The 21,721-nt window shown below is 37.6% G+C and overlaps 1 protein-coding gene across 3 annotated transcripts in view; it reads left to right on the top strand.

The window, feature by feature from the left end:
* BMP5 (bone morphogenetic protein 5) overlaps positions 1-21,721 on the top strand; it is a 217,220-nt gene that overhangs the window by 107,653 nt on the left and 87,846 nt on the right. For all 3 annotated transcript variants that reach the window (XM_066359171.1, XM_066359169.1, XM_066359168.1), the window contains exons 4-6: positions 4,394-4,588; positions 16,839-16,915; positions 18,227-18,337. In XM_066359171.1, the coding sequence (XP_066215268.1) occupies positions 4,394-4,588; positions 16,839-16,915; positions 18,227-18,337 (383 nt within the window). The remainder of the gene's footprint in view (positions 1-4,393; positions 4,589-16,838; positions 16,916-18,226; positions 18,338-21,721) is intronic.

Raw genomic sequence — 21,721 nt, forward strand, 5'->3', positions numbered from 1 at the left:
AACTGGGTCCTCCACATCCCAGTCTGACGCTCTATCCACTGTGCCACCGCCTGGTCAGGCCATTAGATTTTCTTGAATTCTCCTTGTTCCTTAAGAGTTAGTCATGCAGCTTGACCAGGTGGTGGTACTGTTGATAGAGCATCAACCTGGGATACAGAAGACCTAGGTTTGAAACTCTGCGGTTGCTGGTTTGAGTGAGGGTTAACTGGCTTGAGCCCAAGGTTACTGGCTTGAGCAAGGGCCTCAATCTCGGCTGCAGGCCAACCCTCTACCACATTAAGGCACATATGAGAAAGCAATCAATGAAGAACTAAGGTGCCACAAGTATGAGTTGATGCTTTTCATCTCTCTGACCCTTTCTGTCTCTCTCTCACTAAAAAAAAAAGAAAGAGTTGGTCATGCAAACTAACTTACTGGTGCTACACAGGAAGAAACTCTGAGTTACAGATTTTAAATCACTGCTTTCCTTATTCTTATTATGATGATTATTATTATTTAAGTGAGAGGAGGGGAGCTACAGAGACAGACTCCCGCATGCACTCTGGGATCCACCGTACAACCCCGGTTTTGGGCTGATGCTCTACCCATCTGGGGCCTTGCTTTTAACTGAGCTATTTTTAGTGCCTGAAGTGAGGTTCCACGGAGCCATCTCAGTGCCCTGGCCAATGCACTAGAACCAATTGAGCTGCTGGCTGTGGAAAGGGAAGAGAGAGAGAGAGAGAGAGAGAGAGAGAAAGAGAGAGAGAGAGAAGAGGGGGAGGGGAGGAGAAGCAGATGGTCACTTCTCCTGTGTGCCCTGATTGGGAATCAAACCTGGGACTTCCACACGCCGGGTTGACACTCTACCACTCAGCCAACTGGCTGGCCATGGCCAAAATCATTGCTTCCTTATACTAACTGGGACATTGTTCTGAATCTATTAGTTAAGAATTCACCTTTTCTTCAGAATGACTTTCCTACAAGGTTGCTCCATCCACATTCAAATATATGCCTAGTGAGTTATGCTTACCAACATTCTAGCTATGCCTAGACATGTCTGACACCAAGTTGACTAAAGCTTGGGCTCAAACTGATGTCCTCAGTACCCTTTTAATTTAATACTCTTTTCATTATTCCACTCTTTTTATTTCACTGTATGTTTAATCTTTATATATTATCTATCATTCTATATATGTTAAACTAGAAATTAAAAGTAAGAATCATATTTGAAAAGTAACTCCATGGTAATACACACCCATATAACTATATCAAAATATTTTAGGTAGGCTTCTTTGTGTATGTTTTTGCGATATCTAAAATTTACTGTACATTTAATAATAAAATTCTACATTTTCAGGTACATTTTATAAAAGAGTCACTATTTTCAATACATGTAATATATTCTGGGTTCCCATTATCACTTCTAATAAAAACAACTGTTCAGCCATTCAAAAGGTTTAGTCTACATAATCAATGTAGGTATATTGTGTCTGAAGGAGTAGGTTAAATAGCTAAGCTATGGTGTATTTCAAGACCAAGAGTAACTGAGCAAGCATTAACTTGTGGAATCTTAATAGTCACCTCATTGCTGAAGTAAAAAGGAAACCAAAAGGAAACTTAATAATATCAAAAGTTATTTTAAAGGGAGTTCACATTGGTTTGAAAGGTACTTTGCTTCGCACACAATATCCACCTTTGTAAAGCCCAAGAAACCCATATTTGTAACATACACACATCTTTACAGTTTTCAGAACATAAATCTTTAGAGCAGTATTATTTCTCCACAGATAAAAATTAAAATATTGAAAGCCTTTAGAATAATAATAAAAGAAACTCTCTTGCAAAAAACCAAAGGAAACTTGGAACTTTGTGTTAAGTGCTTATTTAACTATAAAAGGGTCTGTGTGTGTTGTAATGAATGGAAAACCGTTTTTACTGTGTTCCATTTGTGAACATCTTGCAGCGACCTATTTCAGTATTAGAAAGATCATATATTAAAAATGGTTTCTGCAGTCATCAATGTATACAAGTAAAAATTTAGTTTCTGTTAAATTAACACTTCATTAAAAAATCAAAATAAAAGCTCAACAAATACTTTTTTATGTTGTACTCCAAGACAGGAAAAAAAAAATCAAAAATTCGAAGAACAGATTGCCAGTTATTCTATTCCATAACAGTTAAGTTTCTCAGTTCTTTTTTTTTTTTTTTTTCTTTTGCTGAGCTCTCTGTCACTGGAAACATCTTAAACCAATTTCAAGTGCTACACCTGAATAAACATGTTGTAAAAGTGTTTATGTATTGAAGTGGGTCAGTTCAAGGTATGGTATTTGGCTGGAACTTCTAATTTCTCTTTTTACAGCAAAAGGGCTGCCAGAAGGAGGAAGTCTGAGCTGAATTAATACATTTGTTACAGTGGAAGTAGAATGGAAACTGCTCTGACCACAAATCAAACTGCTTCTTTCGTTTATGCCTGTGATAGAGTTTTTCTAAGAAATATAGGCTCTGGCATAAAGCCACTGTAAGTTTGCATTTAGAAGAGAAACCTATGTGCTTATTTGCTTAAGGTTTACTGCTTTGATTATTTGGAAGCTCATTCTTTGGTATTTGTGAGGGGGGATGCCACTTTAATACTTGTAGGGACCGACCAGGTTTGGTCAATACGTCGTAGAACAATTGTTGAGGACCCTGATGCTGCCTGGATCGGTGTACACTTTTTAAGTTTTTTATTTATTTTTTTAACCAATACCTCCGCATTTAAAGGACCTCTGTGTCTGTCCCAACAGCTGCACAGCCTCACATGACACAGTCTCATTTTCTGACGGTAGAAGGTCTCTGCACAATACAAGTATACACAAAAGTGTTTATGCTGCCAAAATAAATTTTGTTAAGAGCAAGAGTTTATTTGCTAAAATGCCATTGATGCTGTTTCAGGGCCTTGTTTTCCTTTTCTCTCTTCTAAGGTGGGTCGGGACTTATAATGAACTGAGGTTGCTCCAGGGTCTTTACTGAATAAATATTTTAAGAAAACATGCACATCTCTCATGGGGCAAAGCAGAGTCAATTATGTACATATTTCAACCACGTCATCTATTCTCTTTCAAAGATTGGTCATTTCTGTATATGGGGTAGAAAATTTACATGAGTTCTGAGTAATTCTGAACGAAAATTACAATTGAAGATTATGTAGTTGATTCTCTCCGGATGACTTTCATGGGACTAGATATCAACCTATGGGCTTCTTTCATTTATATTATAGTATTAGTATATATTATTATATATATTATGCTACATTAATATTTTCAGTGATTATTTTAAACTAGAGAGGATAGCGAGAGTGAATTGTCAAAAGGGGAGAACAGTAATATGTAACTCCCGGAGTATTTGTGGAATCCAATAACACAAGGAAACAGTACCATGCCAGGCAGGCCCATACATATATAGCAAATATGCCAAAGCTTTTGGCACTATTATAGTTACAAGTTTTATCACTACTACCTCACTGGGAGAGGTACTCATGAACATCTGCTAGTCTCCAGGACGGCTTGACTTCCAACTCGCTCCTGGGCAGGCCCTTCTTCTCTGATACACAGCCCCGCCCCACCCCACCCCCAATTGGCTCCGAAAGGTCTGGGATGCCTGCTGGCTTGGAGACCAAGGTCTGTCTCCACGCTTACCAGGTAGTTTTCTCCTTCTGAAAGTTTCCAGGCTTGGTTTGCATCTGCTGAAATCCTTTCAGTAAACAGTTGTGTCAAAACTCAGAAAAAGTAAAATTTTCATGTTTACTTCAAATTACTTCCCACTGAAAAAAAAAGAAAAACTGGCACTTCAAGCAAGCCTCCGTCCTCAGGAAGGGCTTCTTTGGAAGGACCTGTGAAGAGCTCTGAGTAGAGCGCAGCTTTGTCAAGTCTGCTGGGCACAGGCCAGAGGTGAAAGCGGGGAGGCTATCAGCACTAATTAATGCTTGAAAGGCTTGAACAAAGCTGGGAAGGTCAAAGGAGCCAGCCAACCCACTCAGCTTTTATCACTTAGAAAAAAAGTATAGGGAATTTAATACAGAAGAGCCCAGAGCTAATATTTTTGAAATTATTACTTAATGTGGACATTTCCAGGCTGATGGTAGTCCAGCCTTCCCATGGATAGAATTGCTGACTTCCAGGTCTGAGGAATATCCGTTAGTGGAGGCCGCCCGAGGGTGTTCTGTGGTAGAAGACTGATGCAAAATGAAAAACCAAGCGTGGATAATTGTCTGTAATAGCAAACTCTCAGTGTTTATAAGAATATGTGGCCTGCAGAGAAAACATTCTGTTAATGTTGTAAAACTTCCTTTATTTTTCAAAGTACCCTCAGAATTCATTCATCACAGGTAAACTTTGTCTGTTTGTCATGAGCCAAGGGTTTGTGCATTCTGTTCTAGGACGCAGTATCAATGTAAAATCTGCTGGTCTTGTGGGAAGACATGGGCCTCAGTCAAAACAACCGTTCATGGTGGCTTTCTTCAAGGCAAGTGAGGTCCTTCTTCGATCTGTGAGAGCGGCCAACAAACGGAAAAACCAAAACCGCAGTAAATCCAGCTCTCATCAAGATGCTTCGAGGATGTCCAGTGTCGGAGGTAAGACGAGACCACTAGCAGAGGCTGTGCACAGAGACTTAGGGGGGTCACATGTTGCAAAGCAAGTAGCCACAGTAAATTTACCCTCTGGCTATACCTTTCTATGGTTTATTAAATCATCCAGCAATGTTTCTAGCATCCCCAGAATGTTTCATCAGTGAATCACTCAGTAATTCATTTTAAAGTAAGTATGGCTTGCCTTCATATGTTGAAAGACTCGGTTCAAATTAAGATCAAGCTGGCAGTAATAAAATTATGAAACGGCTACATCAACAAAGTCTAGCCAAAGCTGAATTGCACAAGGTGCTGAGCTGACTTCCCCAGGGTCTCCCAAAGACAGGTGGGTACCCAGGTAAATGCAACAGAAAAGTAAGTCTTTAGTGCTGGAAACAATACATGGGAATCAGGCAGCTTAATTTTTTCTGACTAGAGAAGCAGGAATTAAAGTAATTAAGATAATATTTATACTTCCATCAATTATTTGGAGGGCTGTCATCTGGATAATTAGCTTTCAGTGTGTGTGTTTGTGAAATATTGCAATATTGAGCCTAATGAGCTTGCAATTTCGTCTGTGCGTTGGTAAAAAAAGAGATAAAAGTAAGCTTAATCTAAACGCATCTAACTGCCAAAATCTGAAGCGATTTCATCATATTATTGATACTGGTAAGTGCTTTGTGCTGTCCAGGCTACAGATTGATATAAGCTGCTTTTAGATTTTTTTTAAATTGGCTATTTTATTCCAAGAAATTGTCTTTTTCTAGGAAAAAAGAAGTCTATTTGAAGGGGAAAAGTTACCCTAGAACATCTCAATTTAGTCTGACATGTTGGTTTATTTGTAAAATTTGTATTCTTCCGTGTTAATGGTCACCACATGCGAGGCACAATAGATGAGCTAACAAATAAAATACACATAATCCTACATAGGATTTTTCAGCAGATTAGAATGCTTCCCTCTTTCAAAATGACACAGTGTTTGCCATTACTCCTGAAATCTTTATTTTCCCCCCAAATGACTTGAAATTGATAAATCATATAGGTACATATAAGTTTTTGTGTTTTTTTTTTCTTGTTGTGTTTTGTTTTGTTTTTCATCTGGGACTCTCAATAAAAATATTAAATGGAATTTCTTTGGAAACTTTGTAAAGTATGGGCATCAGGAAAATCATGTTAAAAAGAAATCTGTTTGGTGCATTTATCCACAGAAGAAGGGGTAAAGATTTCTATATGGAAATACATTATACTGAATTACATGCTATGTATAAAAACGATGTTTTAAAATAATTTTCCAACAAATAAAGTTAACCATCTTTTTTTTACTTGAAAATAAAACATGATAATAGTGCCTTATTACCAAGCTGTTTCTTAAAGATCTTCACAAGATATTTAGTTTGGCAAAAATTGTAATTGGTTAATATGAAAGATGGAGAAAAATAACTTTCTAAGACCTTTCCTTCCCTGTAAATACTAGCCTGTCAGGGTTGTATATTTTTCTTTTCATGTAGAATGGTCTGAAATTGGTTGAAATGTTTTTAATTTAATGTAGCAGACTGCATTAAGGAAAAGGTTTGTTAAACCTTGAATAGAATAGTAAATACGTTTTGAGGAAAGTACAAAGAGAAAAGCATAAGTCACATACTTATTATTAGAGCTCATAACGACTATGGCAGAGGCGTTCTAGAGACCAAAAGCATCAAAGTCTTTTTCCCTATTGGTGAACTCTATTTATCTTCTCTTCCTGACCACAAGTAACAAATGTACTCCTATAACTAGAGATGAATAAAACATATGGGGCAGAAATCACCTAACTTTTCACCAGTTTCCTAACACCATTTAGAGTACAAAATTATTCTAATATAGACCAATATTTTCTTTCTGAAAAGTTTGTCATTGGCAACCATTTCTGTTGAAATATGTGGTAGATGGTTTTGGAGCGAGTTCATATTTTGATAATAAAAAGGAAGAAAGTAGCTGGTGTGTGTCTATGAGACTTAACCTTTCAATAGGTAGTAATCAAGCGGACGGGAAAAAGTCTCAGAATTTGGCTGAAAAGACAGGGCTTTAAGGAAAGGGAATGCTAAGATAAACACAAAATTTGATACTTAGGAGGCTTGAAAAGCCAGTGAAATTTTAAAATTATCCAAACATAAATAATAAATGCTGTAATAGTACTAGGCTGTTAACAATAAAATACTGTGCAAAGTCTCCATAGCTATGAAAGGAAGGAGGAGTGGGTTCCAGTAGATGTTTGCCTGATCGCATTTCTTTCTTTCTCTTTTTTCAAATCAAATCATCACATGTTGAACGTCTCAATTAATGTAGGAAAATTAAAACTCGGGTTATTTTTGCTCTATTTACTCCATTTCTTCCTGATTTCAAATATTCTTGCCCTCTGATTTCTCAGTACTCTTTGTTCTTTCATACTGCTATGGGGGAGCCTAGAACCATGTCTAGCAGAACACAGAAACCCTCCAAATGCTTGTTATTCAGGTTACTGTGTTGACTGTATGGGAAAAATTAACCTCCTCTTTCAGGTGACTGTACACTGAAGCAGAGCTCCCAGGTTTTTGGCAAGAACTGTCCTTCTTTGTTCCTCTTCAGCTTTTTGACAAGAATGTTAAGCAGACATATTATGGGAGAAATAGACTGTTTCACAATGTGGCAATAGAGTGGATATTTACTTGAATTTGAGTGTGGGGGAAAGAAAATGGAGGCAGTAGCTAAATTTTAGGTTAGCCACTCTTTAAGATATGAAGGCACTGGATTGATAAAATTCTCAAGAACCTACTGAGAACAAGATGCTGTCCTCTATCAGTGCTGACAAGAATAAAGCATTAAGAATTTGGAAAAACTAAAAGGGCCAATGGCAAGTCCTGGGTCACCGCAGAACTGCTTGGCAGGGTTGCTTCCTGTGTGCTCCATAGTAGAGATCTTTGAAGGCGAATCCTATCATTGGTGGCCTTGCCTGAAACCATGATGATTTTTTATGACAAATCTTTTCAAAATGTCATTAAAATGAAAACATTGTGTACTTATTCTCAACTCCGATAGGTACCATCTCTTCCCTAATGGATACTATATAATTAGTGCCTTTTAGTAAACATATTAATCAAAAGAAACAGAAAGAACAATTAATTGAAATTGTTTAGGTTCCAGTTATATAATATGTAATTAATATACATTTTCACTATTTTAAAATAATCAGGTCATAAATTAGGGTAGGCTAAAAGTTCTCCTTTAATCGCTAAATCCTTTTGAGATAGGTTACTCTGATATAGACATCAACAGAGCACGTGTACTTCCAAACCTTTCCTTATATGTATAGTCTGTTTTGGAGAATATATTTTTGTTATGTGTTTTTAATTACATGATTGAAATAGTTTATGTATATTTGAAGACTCTTTTTATGAGCATTCTTAGGTTCATAACAGAATTGAGAGGAAGGTGCTAATTTCTCATGTGCTTGTCCCCACTCATGCATAGCATCCCCCGTTATCAATATTACTCACCAAAGTGATGCATTTGTTACAAAAGATAACCCACATCGACACATCATAATCACCCAAAGTCTATAGTTTACCTTAGGGTTCACTCCTAGTATTGTACATTCTGTAGATTTGGACAAATGTATAATCACATGTGTCCACTGTTATAATAGCATATTGAGTGTTTTCACTGCTGTACGAGTCCTTTGTCTTCTGCTTATTAGGCCGATCTTCCTCCTTAGCAACTGCTGATATTTTTATTGTCTCTATAGTTTTGCATTTTTAAAAATACTTTTAAAATACTTTTTAAAAATATTGTTAAAATATTTTTTAACAATATGTCACTATTATCTTTTAACATGGTGACCTCATTCTTGATGACCTCTGCTGTAATATAGTCAATAGTGCTTATATCAGAGTTATTTAATCATATTGCTCTCAAAAGACATTTGGTTATTTCTAAATTGGGCTCTATAAACAAATGTTGCAATTAAAATCTTGCAAGACTGCACATATAAGAATGTTTCTAATCTACATGATTTCTATAGTATTAACTCTAAAAGCTGACATCTGTACCCAGAGTCATTCAAAATTTTGAAAATTCTTCTAAAACAACAATTATTTTGGTGCATATAATATCTAACTCACTCCAACTATTATTCTATATTCTTACCTATATATCAATTATATATTATTGTCTCATTTAGTCTTGGATCAACTACTTCCTAGTTGTGAAATCTTGGACAATATATGTCATCTCTGTTTCTTCATAGATAAAGTGAAAATGTCATATTATCTGCTCATAGGGTAAGGTTACATGGGTTGTAAGGACTAAATGAGTTAACATGTATAAAGAATTGAGAACCATGACATATACTTATTATAGTGTTAGCCATTATCATTGTTACCTGTGGTTTTGCTTTTAGAATTGGTACTTAAAGAATTCCAACTCTTATATCAAAGAAAACTAGACATTCTTTCTTCTAATAAGTACCCATACTTTGATCATCTACTGGGATTTCTTGGCCTTTGGGAATTCAGAAGAAAAAGGAATTTTAGAATCTTTGACCTAATTTGGCCAATCTATCTGAGCAATTAATTATGTAGTATTAAAAAAAAAATTGGTCACCCTGGGAGGATAGCTCTGTTGGATAGAGCATTGTCCCATAGCACACAGTTTGTGGGATCAATCCCTGATCTGAGCACATACAGGAACAGATCAATGTTCCTGTTTCTCTCTCACTCTCTCCTTTCCTCTCTCTAAAAAAATCAGTAAAATAAACATTAAAAGAAAACTTGTTAATGGACATTCATGCATTGTTTCTGTTATCAAGTCTCCATCTAAAAATAATTCACAGAAAAATATAACTGGGTATAATTTATTATAAAATAATATTTCTTCTATATTAAATAAGCACTGATTGTATGACTAACACAGCATTAACTATATGTTAATAAAATATAGATAGCATCATAAAAAGCACTCTCATAGGCTGTGGGAAAGACATTACATTAGCAGTTATTGAGAGATAATTCTATTAGATGTGTAAGGTAGTGTAAGACTAATAAGGATAGAGAACTTAAGCAAATGCCTTGGGATATTCCAGAAGACTTCATGAGGCATTTATATGAGAATAGACATTTTCCAGAAATGGAGAGGTCAATGAAGCCATTTCAGACTGATCTGCACAGTTACAGAGCCAAGTCCCAGTGTCAAATGGCTGGGTATGCAGGTATTCTCGTGAGATGAGTGTGATATCAGTGAGAAATTTATGAAAAAACCAAGTCCTAAAGAGCAGGTATGTCATGGCCCTGGCCAGTGGCTCAGTGGATAGAGTTCTCCCCTCCCTCTCCTCTCCTCTCCCTCTCCCTCTCCCTCTCCCTCTCCCTCTCCCTCTCCCTCTCCCTCTCCCTCTCCCCTCTCCCCTCTCCCCTCTCCCCTCTCCCCTCTCCCCTCTCCCCTCTCCCCTCCTCTCCTCTCCCTCTCCCCTCCCCTCCCCTCCCCTCCCCTCCCCTCCTCCCCTCCCCTCCCCTCTCCTCCTCTCCTCTCCTCTCCCTCTCCTCCCTCTCCTCTCCTCTCCCCTCCCTTACCCTCTCCCTCTCCCTCTCCCTCTCCCTCTCCCTCTCCCTCTCCCTCTCCCTCTCCCTCTCCCTCTCCTCTCCTCTCCTCTCCTCTCCTCTCCTCTCCTCCCTCTCCTCTCCTCTCCTTCTCCTCTCCTCTCCTCTCCTCTCCTCTCCTCTCCTCTCCTCTCCTCTCCTCTCCTCTCCTCTCCTCTCCTCTCCTCCCTCTCCTCTCCTCTCCTCTCCTCTTCTTCTCCTCTCCTCTCCTCTCCTCTCCTCTCCTCTCCTCTCCTCTCCTCTCCTCTCCTCTCCTCTCCTCTCCTCTCCTCTCCTCTCCTCTCCTCTCCTCTCCTTCCTCTCCCTCCTCTCCTCTCCTCTCCCTCTTCTCCTCTCCTCTCCTCTCCTCTCCTCTCCTCTCCTCTCCTCTCCCTCTCCCCTCCCCTCCCCTCCCCTCCCCTCCCTCTCCTCCCTCTCCTCTCCTCTCCTCTCCTCTCCCCTCCCTCTCCCTCTCCCTCTCCCTCTCCCTCTCCCTCTCCTCTCCTCTCCTCTCCTCTCCTCTCCTCTCCCCTCCTCTCCCCTCCCCTCCCCTCCCTCTCCTTTCCTCTCCTCTCCCTCTTCCTTTTCTGCAGCCAATGGCCCATTTGTTTCAAGCATGGACCTGGGTGCTGAGGATAGCTCAGGTTGGTCTGAGTGTTGGACTCAGGCACTGAAAATAGCTCAATATTTGAGCATGGGCACTAGACTGGGTTGCCGGGTGGATCCTGGTCGAGGTGCATATGGGAGTCTGCCTCACGGTCTCCCCTCCTCTCACCTAAAAAAAAAAAATCTGTAGGTACATGATGATAAGGAGATATAGTGTTTTCATAAAGTCAGTTAAAAAAGGAGAGTTATAATCAGATATATATTTTTAAAAGTTACATTTGGCATCAGAGTGAAGGATGGAATGCCAAGGGAAGAAACTAAAATCTCAAATATGATTAGGAACCTAGTCCAATAACCAAAGCAATAAAGAATATAAATTGAAAAGGGTGGAAGTGGAAACCAAAACATATGGAATGAGGTCAGCCAGGCCTGGGTGAAAATGGGACTCTGGAGATGGGAGTGTCAAGACTAAGTGGAAGTTATAGAGAAAGATGTAGATATGAGCCTAAGTTGTTGGATAAAACATAGGACTTGACTGTACCATAGAAAGAGAGAGAGAGAGAGAGAGAGAGAGAGAGAGAGAGAGAGAGAGAGAGAGAGAGAGACATTAAGGATAGAGCTCTAGTGGGAACATCACCACTTGAAGTATAGAATAAGGAGAAAAAGCCTTCTATGAACGAGACCAAGGACTGATAGACATGTAGGAGAACAGGAGATAAAGTGTTACCCTAGATTAAGTTACCAGAAGAGGATGTTAAGGAAGTATGAGGTAACCAAGCCAAGGGCTCCCAACAGGTTCACCAGTGTAGCAATGGGTTGTTTAGTGAAGCTTTGTGAACCACTTTAATGAAGGATATGAAAGAGAAAGAATTAAAATCAAGAAACTTACTAAATTTTCTGGCTTGAGCCTTTAGATTACTGTTGATCCTATTGATCAAAGTAACAAACATCAAAGGAGCGAAGTGAGAACTAAAAGTAGGTAGTAGGAGGCAGCTGGGAAACTTGCATTTAGAGATGTTTTTGGAAGCCAGTTTGACACCCAGGCTAGTGGACAGTTTGAACCTCTGGTTGTGTCAGTGAGCTCTAAGGTGAGAAGATTGGGTCATGTACAGAGATGCTGTGCTAAGCAGAGGTAAGCAACCAGATAGTTATTATATTGTAGTGTCTGTTTTGCATCACACATTCATACAGAGGAAAACACAGTTATCCCTATGTAAACAAATAACACTAATTCCTACTGGGTTGTGCGTAAGTTCATGTGAGGAGTTCACTGGATACAGAAGAGGGGGATTAAGCTAAAGTAGCAGTAACATTTTGAAATCCCTCATCTTTGGGGAAAATTGGTATTGTTTTGGGTTTATTATGCATTTCTCTACTTCCAAGGCCAAATGTAAAAGTACCATTTTTGCTTCTTTACCTTTTATTGTATCTTTGTTCACTTGGCATTTTCATGTTTTATAAATTAATTAAGTGCCTGACACTGTTGATGCTGATTCCTTCCTGTCCTTTTCCTTTTGGGAACCAGACATGGGATGCTAACGTCTCAGCTTTTACTTTGAAACACAACATCTCATCATATTTGGCTGAAGCTGTCCATGTGCTTAAATGTTAAATTCCACGGTGGATTAAAAAACAACAACAGATTTATCTCTATTTCATCCCTGAAAGAAGCTAACACTAGATTTTAAAGGAAAAGCAACACCCATATTAGTACATCGAGTTTTTTTGTTGTTTTTTGTTTTTTTTTTTTCATTTTTCTGAAGCTGGAAACAGGGAGAGACAGTCAGACAGACTCCCGCATGCGCCCGACCGGGATCCACCCGGCACGCCCACCAGGGGGCGACGCTCTGCCCACCAGGGGGCGATGCTCTGCCCATCCTGGGCGTCGCCATGTTGCGACCAGAGCCACTCTAGCGCCTGGGGCAGAGGCCACAGAGCCATCCCCAGCGCCCGGGCCATCTTTGCTCCAATGGAGCCTCGGCTGCGGGAGGGGAAGAGAGAGACAGAGAGGAAAGCGCGGCGGAGGGGTGGAGAAGCAAATGGGCGCTTCTCCTGTGTGCCCTGGCCGGGAATCGAGTACATCGAGTTTTTTACTCTTGATTTTCTTCTGTGCCCTTTAGAGCCAGGCTGGCCTATGTTTCTTTATTTGGCTACATTTTTCAGGGATGAGAGGACTGACCATCAAATCTCTATGTATATCTCAGTATATTTTTAACTACTTTTAATCTCCATGTATTTTATTTTGATTTTTTGCAATTTTTTTTACTAGAAGAAAATTAAAAATCAAACTAAGAATAAAATGGAATTTTGACTCTTTTCAGAAATTGACCGTAAAGAAATTGGCATAAACTATTTAACAATACTTTCAATATTTTGGCACTGATTTCCCAATATTATTACACTAAAAAAGACACAACAGAGAAACACTGTGTTTATGATACTGCGTTGTAGTTGAGGAATGCTAGCAAACTTTTCTAGTGTTGGCTCCGGCACCAGAATGTTTCTGTAATTTCTGGCACAACTCTCATTTGTGGGCAGGTTCATCAACAGTAGCATTATGTCCATTTTATTTTAATATCTGAAAGGCTGCCAATCAATAGTTTTTAAAGATATAAATCTAATTTCTCTGCCCTTCCTCCCACAGTTTATTCAGCCAACCATTTATAGTAAACCTAACTGCAGTCTTTGCTGGTTTGGGTACAACATTTACTTCACTCAGTATCCATTAATTTTTATTTCTGACAGAATAAGCATATGGTCCTAATGCTCTATGAAATCAGACTCTTGGAACCAGATTCTGTTATAAATTTCATTGCTCGTTACCTTTATGCGATGTTACATTATATACATCACTTAGCCTGCGTGAAAAGCTGCATAGTTGGAACAGACATATTTTGACATTTAAGTTTTACTTTCTTTTTTTTTTATAAACATGGAATTCAAATAACCATATACATAGTTTATGGCTTTTCACATGTACTTGTGTGTTTTATTGGTTACAATGTCTGTATTCATATTCAACACTTTTAATTAAGACAAAGATACAAGAATAAATATTTCCCTTATTGTCTAACGCAGGAATTGGCAAAGTAAGCCTGACAGCCAAGTTCAGCCCATTGCCTGTTGTCGCGTGGTGCAATTGCTAAGAATGTTTTATACATTTTTTAAATGTTTGAAAAGGACTTAAAAGAAGAATACTACTTTGTTTCACATAGAATTCATATGAAATTTAAATTTTAGTATTTATAAGTAAAGTTTTATTGGCATATAGCCGTAGCCATTCATTTATATATTGTCTGTGGTGGCTTTCATGTTCTAGCAGCAATGTGGAGTTGTTGCAAGGAAGACCCCATCTAAAATATGTATATCTGTCTTTTTTAAAGAAAATGTTTGCTTTTTGATAGAATAAAATAATGGACAATTTTCAGGAAAAAATAAATAAAGAAAATGTTTGTTAACCCTTAGTCTAAGGCAAAGCTGATTTGTTTTTCCCATCCTAAATATCAAGAAGTTTATGCAATCATACTAATACCATAGCTGATTTTTTTTTCCTAAAAATTATACAGGGAACTCATCCATTTTATATTACTGTACATGGTGTCACAGTATGCTTGTCGAGAGCCTAACAAAAGTTAACCTGTGCTATTCTCCCTTCTGAATAAGGGAGAAGTTTATCCAAAGAGTAAAAGTTCTGAACTTCAAATAAATTCTCTTTCCTCCATCTTTCGTTATTATCAACATATTTAATTTGTTTTAATGAAGGCAATTGCATAGTAGGAATAACTCTGAACTAGAAGAGAAATGTCTCTAGGTTCAAAATGTAGTCATTATCTTCTTTTCTAGACAGATGTTAAATGAATAATGAGTTGAAGTAACTGTGAAAGGCAGATGACAGGACCCACGAAGACAGGCTTCTTGGCTCTTTGATGTGCCTACATTTTCTTTAGAGGTTGAGGATAACTCAACTGAGAAGCGATATCTTAGGACATAGTAAACTGCCTCATTGATTTACCAGAGATGACTGTCAGAGTGAATGTAGCATTTCTTTTTAAGAGAAAACCTTGGCTGTTTTCTTTGAAAATAAATGATTTGGCTGGCTTCTTTACCCTAAATGTTTCACTCTTCCATATTTTATATTGGAAATAATCAAAATGGTATTTGTACGAAGTGTGAAGCAACATTAAGGCAACATAAGAGCCTGGCTTGTGACGGTGCAGTGGACAGAGTGCTGACCTGCAACACTGAGGTTGCCGGTTCAAAATCCCGGGCTTGGCCGGTCAAGTCACACACAACAAGCAAGCAGTGAGCAGCTAGAGTGAAGCAGCTACTTCTTGTCACATTGTCCCCTGTAAAGTCAATGAATAAAATCTTTAGAAGAAAAGGACAATACAGAAAGATATTATGTGCAGTTCTGTGTTTCTTTGGTATTTTATCTTGTTACAGTAGCAAGATTGGGGCTCTCTGTTTATCCTAAATCTTTTAAACAATTAGAAAAAGTCATGTTTTTTTTTTCAGATTATACTTTAAAATAAGTACTGGAAATAATGTATTTCCTTTGCTTTAAATCATTTGTTCATTAATGCCTCAAAGGTGTGCCAGACTGTTCCTGACTCTCTGAGATAGACCAGTGAACCAAATGGAACCAAAGCTTTACCCTTGTGGAGTTAATATTCCAGTAGGAGGAAATAGACAAGAACCAATGTATAAATACATAATAAATGAGTAAATGGCATAGCATATAAAAGAGGGCAAATAAAATGGAAAAAATTCAGAGCAGAGGGAGGGAGATGAGGAGTATCGGGGTGGTTTAAGGTAGTCAGTGAAAGCCTCATTGAAAAAGATGATGCTTAAATGAACAGTTGAACAAACTATAAGCATTAGCTATATAGATGTAAGGGAAGAGCATTTCAGGGAGAAGAGATAGTGAGAGTGAAGGCCCTAGCTAAGGCAAGGCTGACTGGTATGCAGAACAGCAAGGAGGTGTCATGGCCAGAGTGAGGGAAGGAGAAGAGGAGGAAGAAGAGGAGGAGGAGGAGGAAGAGAAGGAAGAGGAGGAGGAAGAGAAGGAGAAATGAGCCAGAGAAGAAAGGAGCCAAATTATCAATATATAGTCTTATAAGCCACTATGAGGATATTTCATTCTCATGGATATGGGGAACCATTATGGGACTTTTTGCTGGGGAGTGATATAATTCAATTGACATATTAAAAGGCATACTTGGTGGCTTTGTTGTAGGGAAGCCAGGGCAGAAGCAGGGGAAATATGATGAGGATATTGCAATAATTCAGGTGAGAGATGATGGTGGCTTAGACAGGACCAGTCATGAAGGGGGGAGGAGTGGGTGCATTTGGGGGCATATTTGAAGGTAAAAGGTATAGGATTTCCTGGAAGAGTGAATGTGGAAGAGGGGGGAAAAAGGAGTATTATTTTTTATGCCAAATTATTTGTTTATTTATAAAATATTGTTGTTTTTTATAACACTATTACATAAAACTGAAAACCTGCCATCAGTCAGGAATGAAAAGGTCTACAGGTAGGACAGGTTTGGGGAGGATGATCAAAAAGTCAACTTTGGGTCCCCTGAGTTTAAAATAGTTACTAAAATAAAATCAACTCAATATGATCCAATTTGATACTTTCCTAGTGTCTGCTTTATGGAAGATGTTGAAAAATATTGTATAAATATTTAATATATTTATATAATATAAATATTTTAAGTGCCATTACAGTTTGCACAGGTTAATGAATGAGTATTCATTGAACAGCTAGTACTCAATTAGTGGCAGGCACCAGGTTGTGCACCATCACATAGGGGTCTCTCCCAACCCTTTTAGGAACCTCACATGGTAAATAGTATTGTCTATATTTTACAGAAGAATAGACTCGGGACAAGTCACTTAACTGAAGTCCATATAGTTAGTAAGTTACTCTAGATTTAAGACTTAAACTCATATTTTACAATTTTAAATACTACCTTTTCTTTTTATCAGTTACCTCACAAAAGAATTGTTACTAGTATACCCAGTAAGCTGCCATATGTTTAAAATCTGATTTTTATCTTCAGATTATAATACAAGTGAACAAAAGCAAGCTTGTAAGAAGCATGAACTCTATGTGAGTTTCCGGGATCTGGGATGGCAGGTAAGAATGATCAATCAATTGAGCTACTTTTCTGCTTTTTGATAACTCATGAGTTTATCCAAGCTTTGTCAGTAATTTTTTTTCAGTACAGTAACCAATTATTTTTAACCTGACTATTCAGTATATGGATTATCTACATTATTTTTATTTCTATGATATTATTTTACCATTGAAACATAATAGGTTTTACAGTAAAAAGAAAAACTATGTTGAAGAAGAAATGTATAATGTTTAGAAAGTGGAAAAAAAGTTGCTATTGTTTAACTGAACCACCCAGCCAGGGCCTAAATTAAAGTTTTTAGATTATAATATCCTATAACAATGCTATCTTATTGAGAAGTAATATGAAAATGTAAACATTTTCAAATTTTACTAGGGCCAAGTTTTACCTCTATGGGTGAAAAAAAATAGAGCAATTGTTATATATGCCAATTTTTTAGCTTCCTAAAATTCTTCGTGTACAGTTTTCAAGAATTTGTTTCAATTTATTTTTTTTTTTTTTTTTTTTTTTTTTTTTTTTTTTTTTTTTTTTTTTTTAGTGAGAGAGAGGGACGGACAGTGACAGAGAGAGATGAGAAGCATCAGCACCTTAGTTGTTCATTGATTGCTTTCTCATATGTGCCTTGGTGAGTGCAGGGAGCTCCAGCCAAACCAGTGACCCCTTGCTCAAGCCAGCAATCTTGAGCTTGAAGCTAGTGACCTTTGAACTCAAGTCAGTGACCTCAGGTTTTTGAACTTGAGTCCTCAGTGTCCCAGTCCGACACTGTATCCACTGCACCACTGCCTGGTCAGGCTCCAATTTATTTCTCCTAAAGAGACTATGAAGTTAACATATGCATGAAAAGAAAAACAGTACAGGGAACAAATATTAAAGTTTTAAGAGGTTTCAGCTTCTACAACCAGAAATAAATTAAGAAGTAACGAGAAATATCTCATTTTTCCTTTTTTTGGTTTTACTGGTTTACTTGAACTTTCCAGAGTTCATCGTTTCCTGTTTAAAGAATATTTAGAATGCTATTTCATGATTATAGTTTTATTCATGGATTTATACATACTATGAATATTGTACATAGCAACCTCTTGGGAGAAATTACAGAGGACGATTTTTTTTGTGAAAATATTTATACTTTGTGTATGTGTGTATGAACTTCAACTTAAAAATAAATCAAGGGCTTGGGGGAGGCTATCCTATTAGACTAATTGTTGGACATTGAAGAGAAAGAAACCTGTCAAGATTTATATGTACTTGAATATTTCAAGAATTATTGTTTTTGATGGTATTACTTTTTTCTTCTTTTTGGTGCATTTTAGGACTGGATTATAGCTCCAGAAGGATATGCTGCATTTTACTGTGATGGAGAATGTTCCTTTCCACTCAATGCCCATATGAATGCCACCAACCATGCTATCGTTCAAACTCTGGTATGTTTTGCTTTTGTAGGATTGAAACTGGTTTAAGATGAAAAGCTTCATTTAAAGTGATTTTAAAGGAAAGCATCTGTTTGTAGTAATCAATGTATTATCTTCTCTTCTCAAATTTCTTTGGCATATTTAGAGCCAAAGTAACAAATTATGAGTATAGTCAGTAAATTCGGGTTGGTTTAAAAATAATCCTGATTCCAGATTGGGGACGGATTCAGCAAAGAAAGTTGGAGTAATCACATAATGTGATCATTCTGCCCTGATTTCTTCACTATACAATATGGGTAACCACTCAGGTTCTTGGTGACTGTTTCTAACCTAGCAATCTATTAGTAATCATTGCAAAAACCATTGAATAATAGCTGTAGTGAATTTCATCTGAGGGCTGTATTTGAGAATGTTTCATCACACACTGTGGCTTTGTGAAAGTTCTTCAATATAGAATATAAGTAGAAGACACATTTCTTTTTCTTTAAGGTGGAAATTGTCATTTTTCCCCCCCTTCCAGACTCAGGAATTCAATAGTGATTTAATCTGTAATAACCTAGGCTTATTTCTATGGGGGAAAAAAATTAAATGTTGATTTCATGGTCTCTGATTGGATGTACTCTCTTTAATGTGTTCATGAAAGCTCTTGAGAGTCTGACATCCTGCCTTATGCAGATGTGGCAGAGGGACAACCTCTGGAAGAGAAAGTGAGAGGATCCGAGGAGATGCAATCAACCGTGATATCATTCCAAATTAATGTTTGAGTGATATGAAAATTTTAACTATTGTAATTCAGAGAGAAGAAAAGGAACAAATTATATTAGATTCCAGACTTCATGATGGCAATGGGGTTATCTGGTGGATGGCAGTAAGAGAGCAGTAGCTAATGGGGGGGGAAATCTGTGTTTGTGTATGAGGCTTGTTAATTACCAAAAAAAAAAGTAACTACTAGAATTCATGAGAAGTTGACCCTTCTGGAGGTTATTATTTCTACAATTAATTTAAAATTTAAAGCTGATGAAAAGAGTATCTCAGTTCTCTTCTGAGTGAGGACTGGTATATATACAAAAACGGACATTAAACTCTGGAAAGGTAATGTTTGCTGGTGTCTTACTGACTTCATAGGTACTACAGAAAAGCTACATCTGTGACAACTAGAATGTGGGCACTGTCAAAACCTTGAGAAAAAACCATGGTGAAAGAGAAACAGAGATAAAACAAATATGTATTTTGAAGGGTAGTCATTCATTTATAAATTTTCTTCTTTTTCTGAGTCTTGACCAATGCGATTGACTACTACTTCCGTGCCATATACAAAGTATAGAAAAAAATTCTTAGAGGAATTTCAGGATTTCCTATGCCTTTATCTTTGCTATCTGTAAAGATAAGTACTTCATAGTACAGGGTCACATTTCTGGGGAATGGGGAGCAGGCATGCTCTGCAAGGATTCATGTTTGTAGTCAAACTTCCTCTGGTAAAAGAAAGAAAAAAATCTCCATGAAGTCTAGCCTTTTATCCACATCTCTGAATTCACGTTGACTGAAAGCCGATCATAGAGAGAAGAATACTGCTGCTTCATGCCTTGAAGAGACTGCACGATCACTGTCTTTCTATAGGATCACAGAGGAACAGCCACTATCGGCTTATAAAAAAAGGCACTTAATTTCTCAGAAGCTTCTTTGCCTCTTTTTACTGTCATTCCAATGACTCAGAAAGTAGACCTTTCTTCCTGAGATATGTATGTAGGATATCAACATTTTCCTCAGGCTAAGCAATGCTTAAAATAACTGTCAAATACTATCATTTCTGTCATTTTTCTTTTTCTTTTTATAAATAAATAATTACATATTGTCAGCTTTTAGGGATGTAGCCTAGAAGTCATCAAAAAAAAAAAAAGAAAACATTAAAAAAAAATCTGACATGCACTTGGAGCAAGACCCTTTCTGTATCCCTGTCCTGGGATGTGGGACATAAGTCACCACAAATCTTGAAGCATACATGGGAAGTTTGATTTCTTTCCTGGCATTGTGCACTCTCTATATTTGTTCTGTGCAGGACATAAAACAAAATGACAGGCATGTTTGTTGTTAAAGGAGAGCATGTTTGTGGCTAATACATTTGAGAAACCATTTGAGAATAATCCTTTTTTTTTTTTTTTTTTTGAAGCAACTGCTTCGTGACGCTGCCAAGCTCCATTGAAATGGAGTTATCAATCATGTATGTGTGCATTATGGAAGATAACGCTGATGAGCGACACAAGCTGCATCTGAAATTTGTAGAAACTATCCAGTTTTTAGTTTTGTGAGGTCTTAGGAAATTTCAAGTCCATGTCAGATCACCTCATTTTTCCTGCTGTTTCTGTCCGCTTGCGGGGTTCTTATATCATCTCAGCCAGGACATTGTACAGCCAAACTCTAAGAGGCTTTATTGGCTTTTTGTAGATCCCTTAGGGCTCATCAATAGGACTTCCCTTAAACTCCTTTGAGGGAAGGAGAAGGGTAGATGGGTGGGAACGGGGGGAACCGGGTTCTGGCTCCTTGCTCAAACCATAGGCAGACTGCCAGTCTGATCAAAACGAGAATAAACTCCTTACTTAAGCATGTCACTTTCCATATACAGCTACCTTTTTAGGCTTTGAGGGGAGGTGGATAGTCATTTTGTGAAATATCTAGGCTCTTTACTTCCGATTTGGGTTAGGCTGCTTTTTTGGAGTTTGTCTAGGGGAGAAAGAAAGTAAAAGGATATGTAACTCCAGCCAGTCTGTGAAGAAAAAAAAAATTCTTGGAGAAGAGTTGAAATCATTGCTTTAAAGCAAGTATTGGATTCTAACCTGGAGTTTATTTTGCTTTGATAGTTCAGCTTTCTTTACCACGGAAAATTAAAAATTGGCATACCTTTTATAAACTTATTGTTTAACCCTTCGAGTAGTACGAACATTCATGTACGGCCTCATTCAAAGGGTTAACAAAAAAACAACAACAACAAAAAAACTCACTACTCAAAGGGTGCATTATCCTTTAAAAAGAATTCTTAGATCCAAATCTTTCTATAGTCCAATTGTGTGGCTTTATTGATTTACATTTATAACTTCTATATTTCTCATGAAGTAAATAGAGGTCATTATTAACCAAAGGCAACTCAGTGCTAGTTGCTGGGTTCTTTTCCCCAGAAAAATTTCCACTGGCTTTACCAGAGAGGGAATTTTCCTTACTTGTTTGAAAAATTTTTTTTTTACGATCCCAGAACATAATTAGAACTGCTGGGTTGATTCTAGGTGTTAATGCTTAAGAATACAGCCTCTACCACCAACCTCCCACCCCACCCCACCCCAGCTATTGAACACAAAGAAGATAATAGTGGTCAGCTGAAGGGTGTGCCTGATTATGAGTGATAAG

The sequence above is a fragment of the Saccopteryx leptura genome, chromosome 1 (assembly GCF_036850995.1).
Source record: "Saccopteryx leptura isolate mSacLep1 chromosome 1, mSacLep1_pri_phased_curated, whole genome shotgun sequence".
In the NCBI taxonomy this organism is placed as follows: Eukaryota; Metazoa; Chordata; class Mammalia; order Chiroptera; family Emballonuridae; genus Saccopteryx; species Saccopteryx leptura.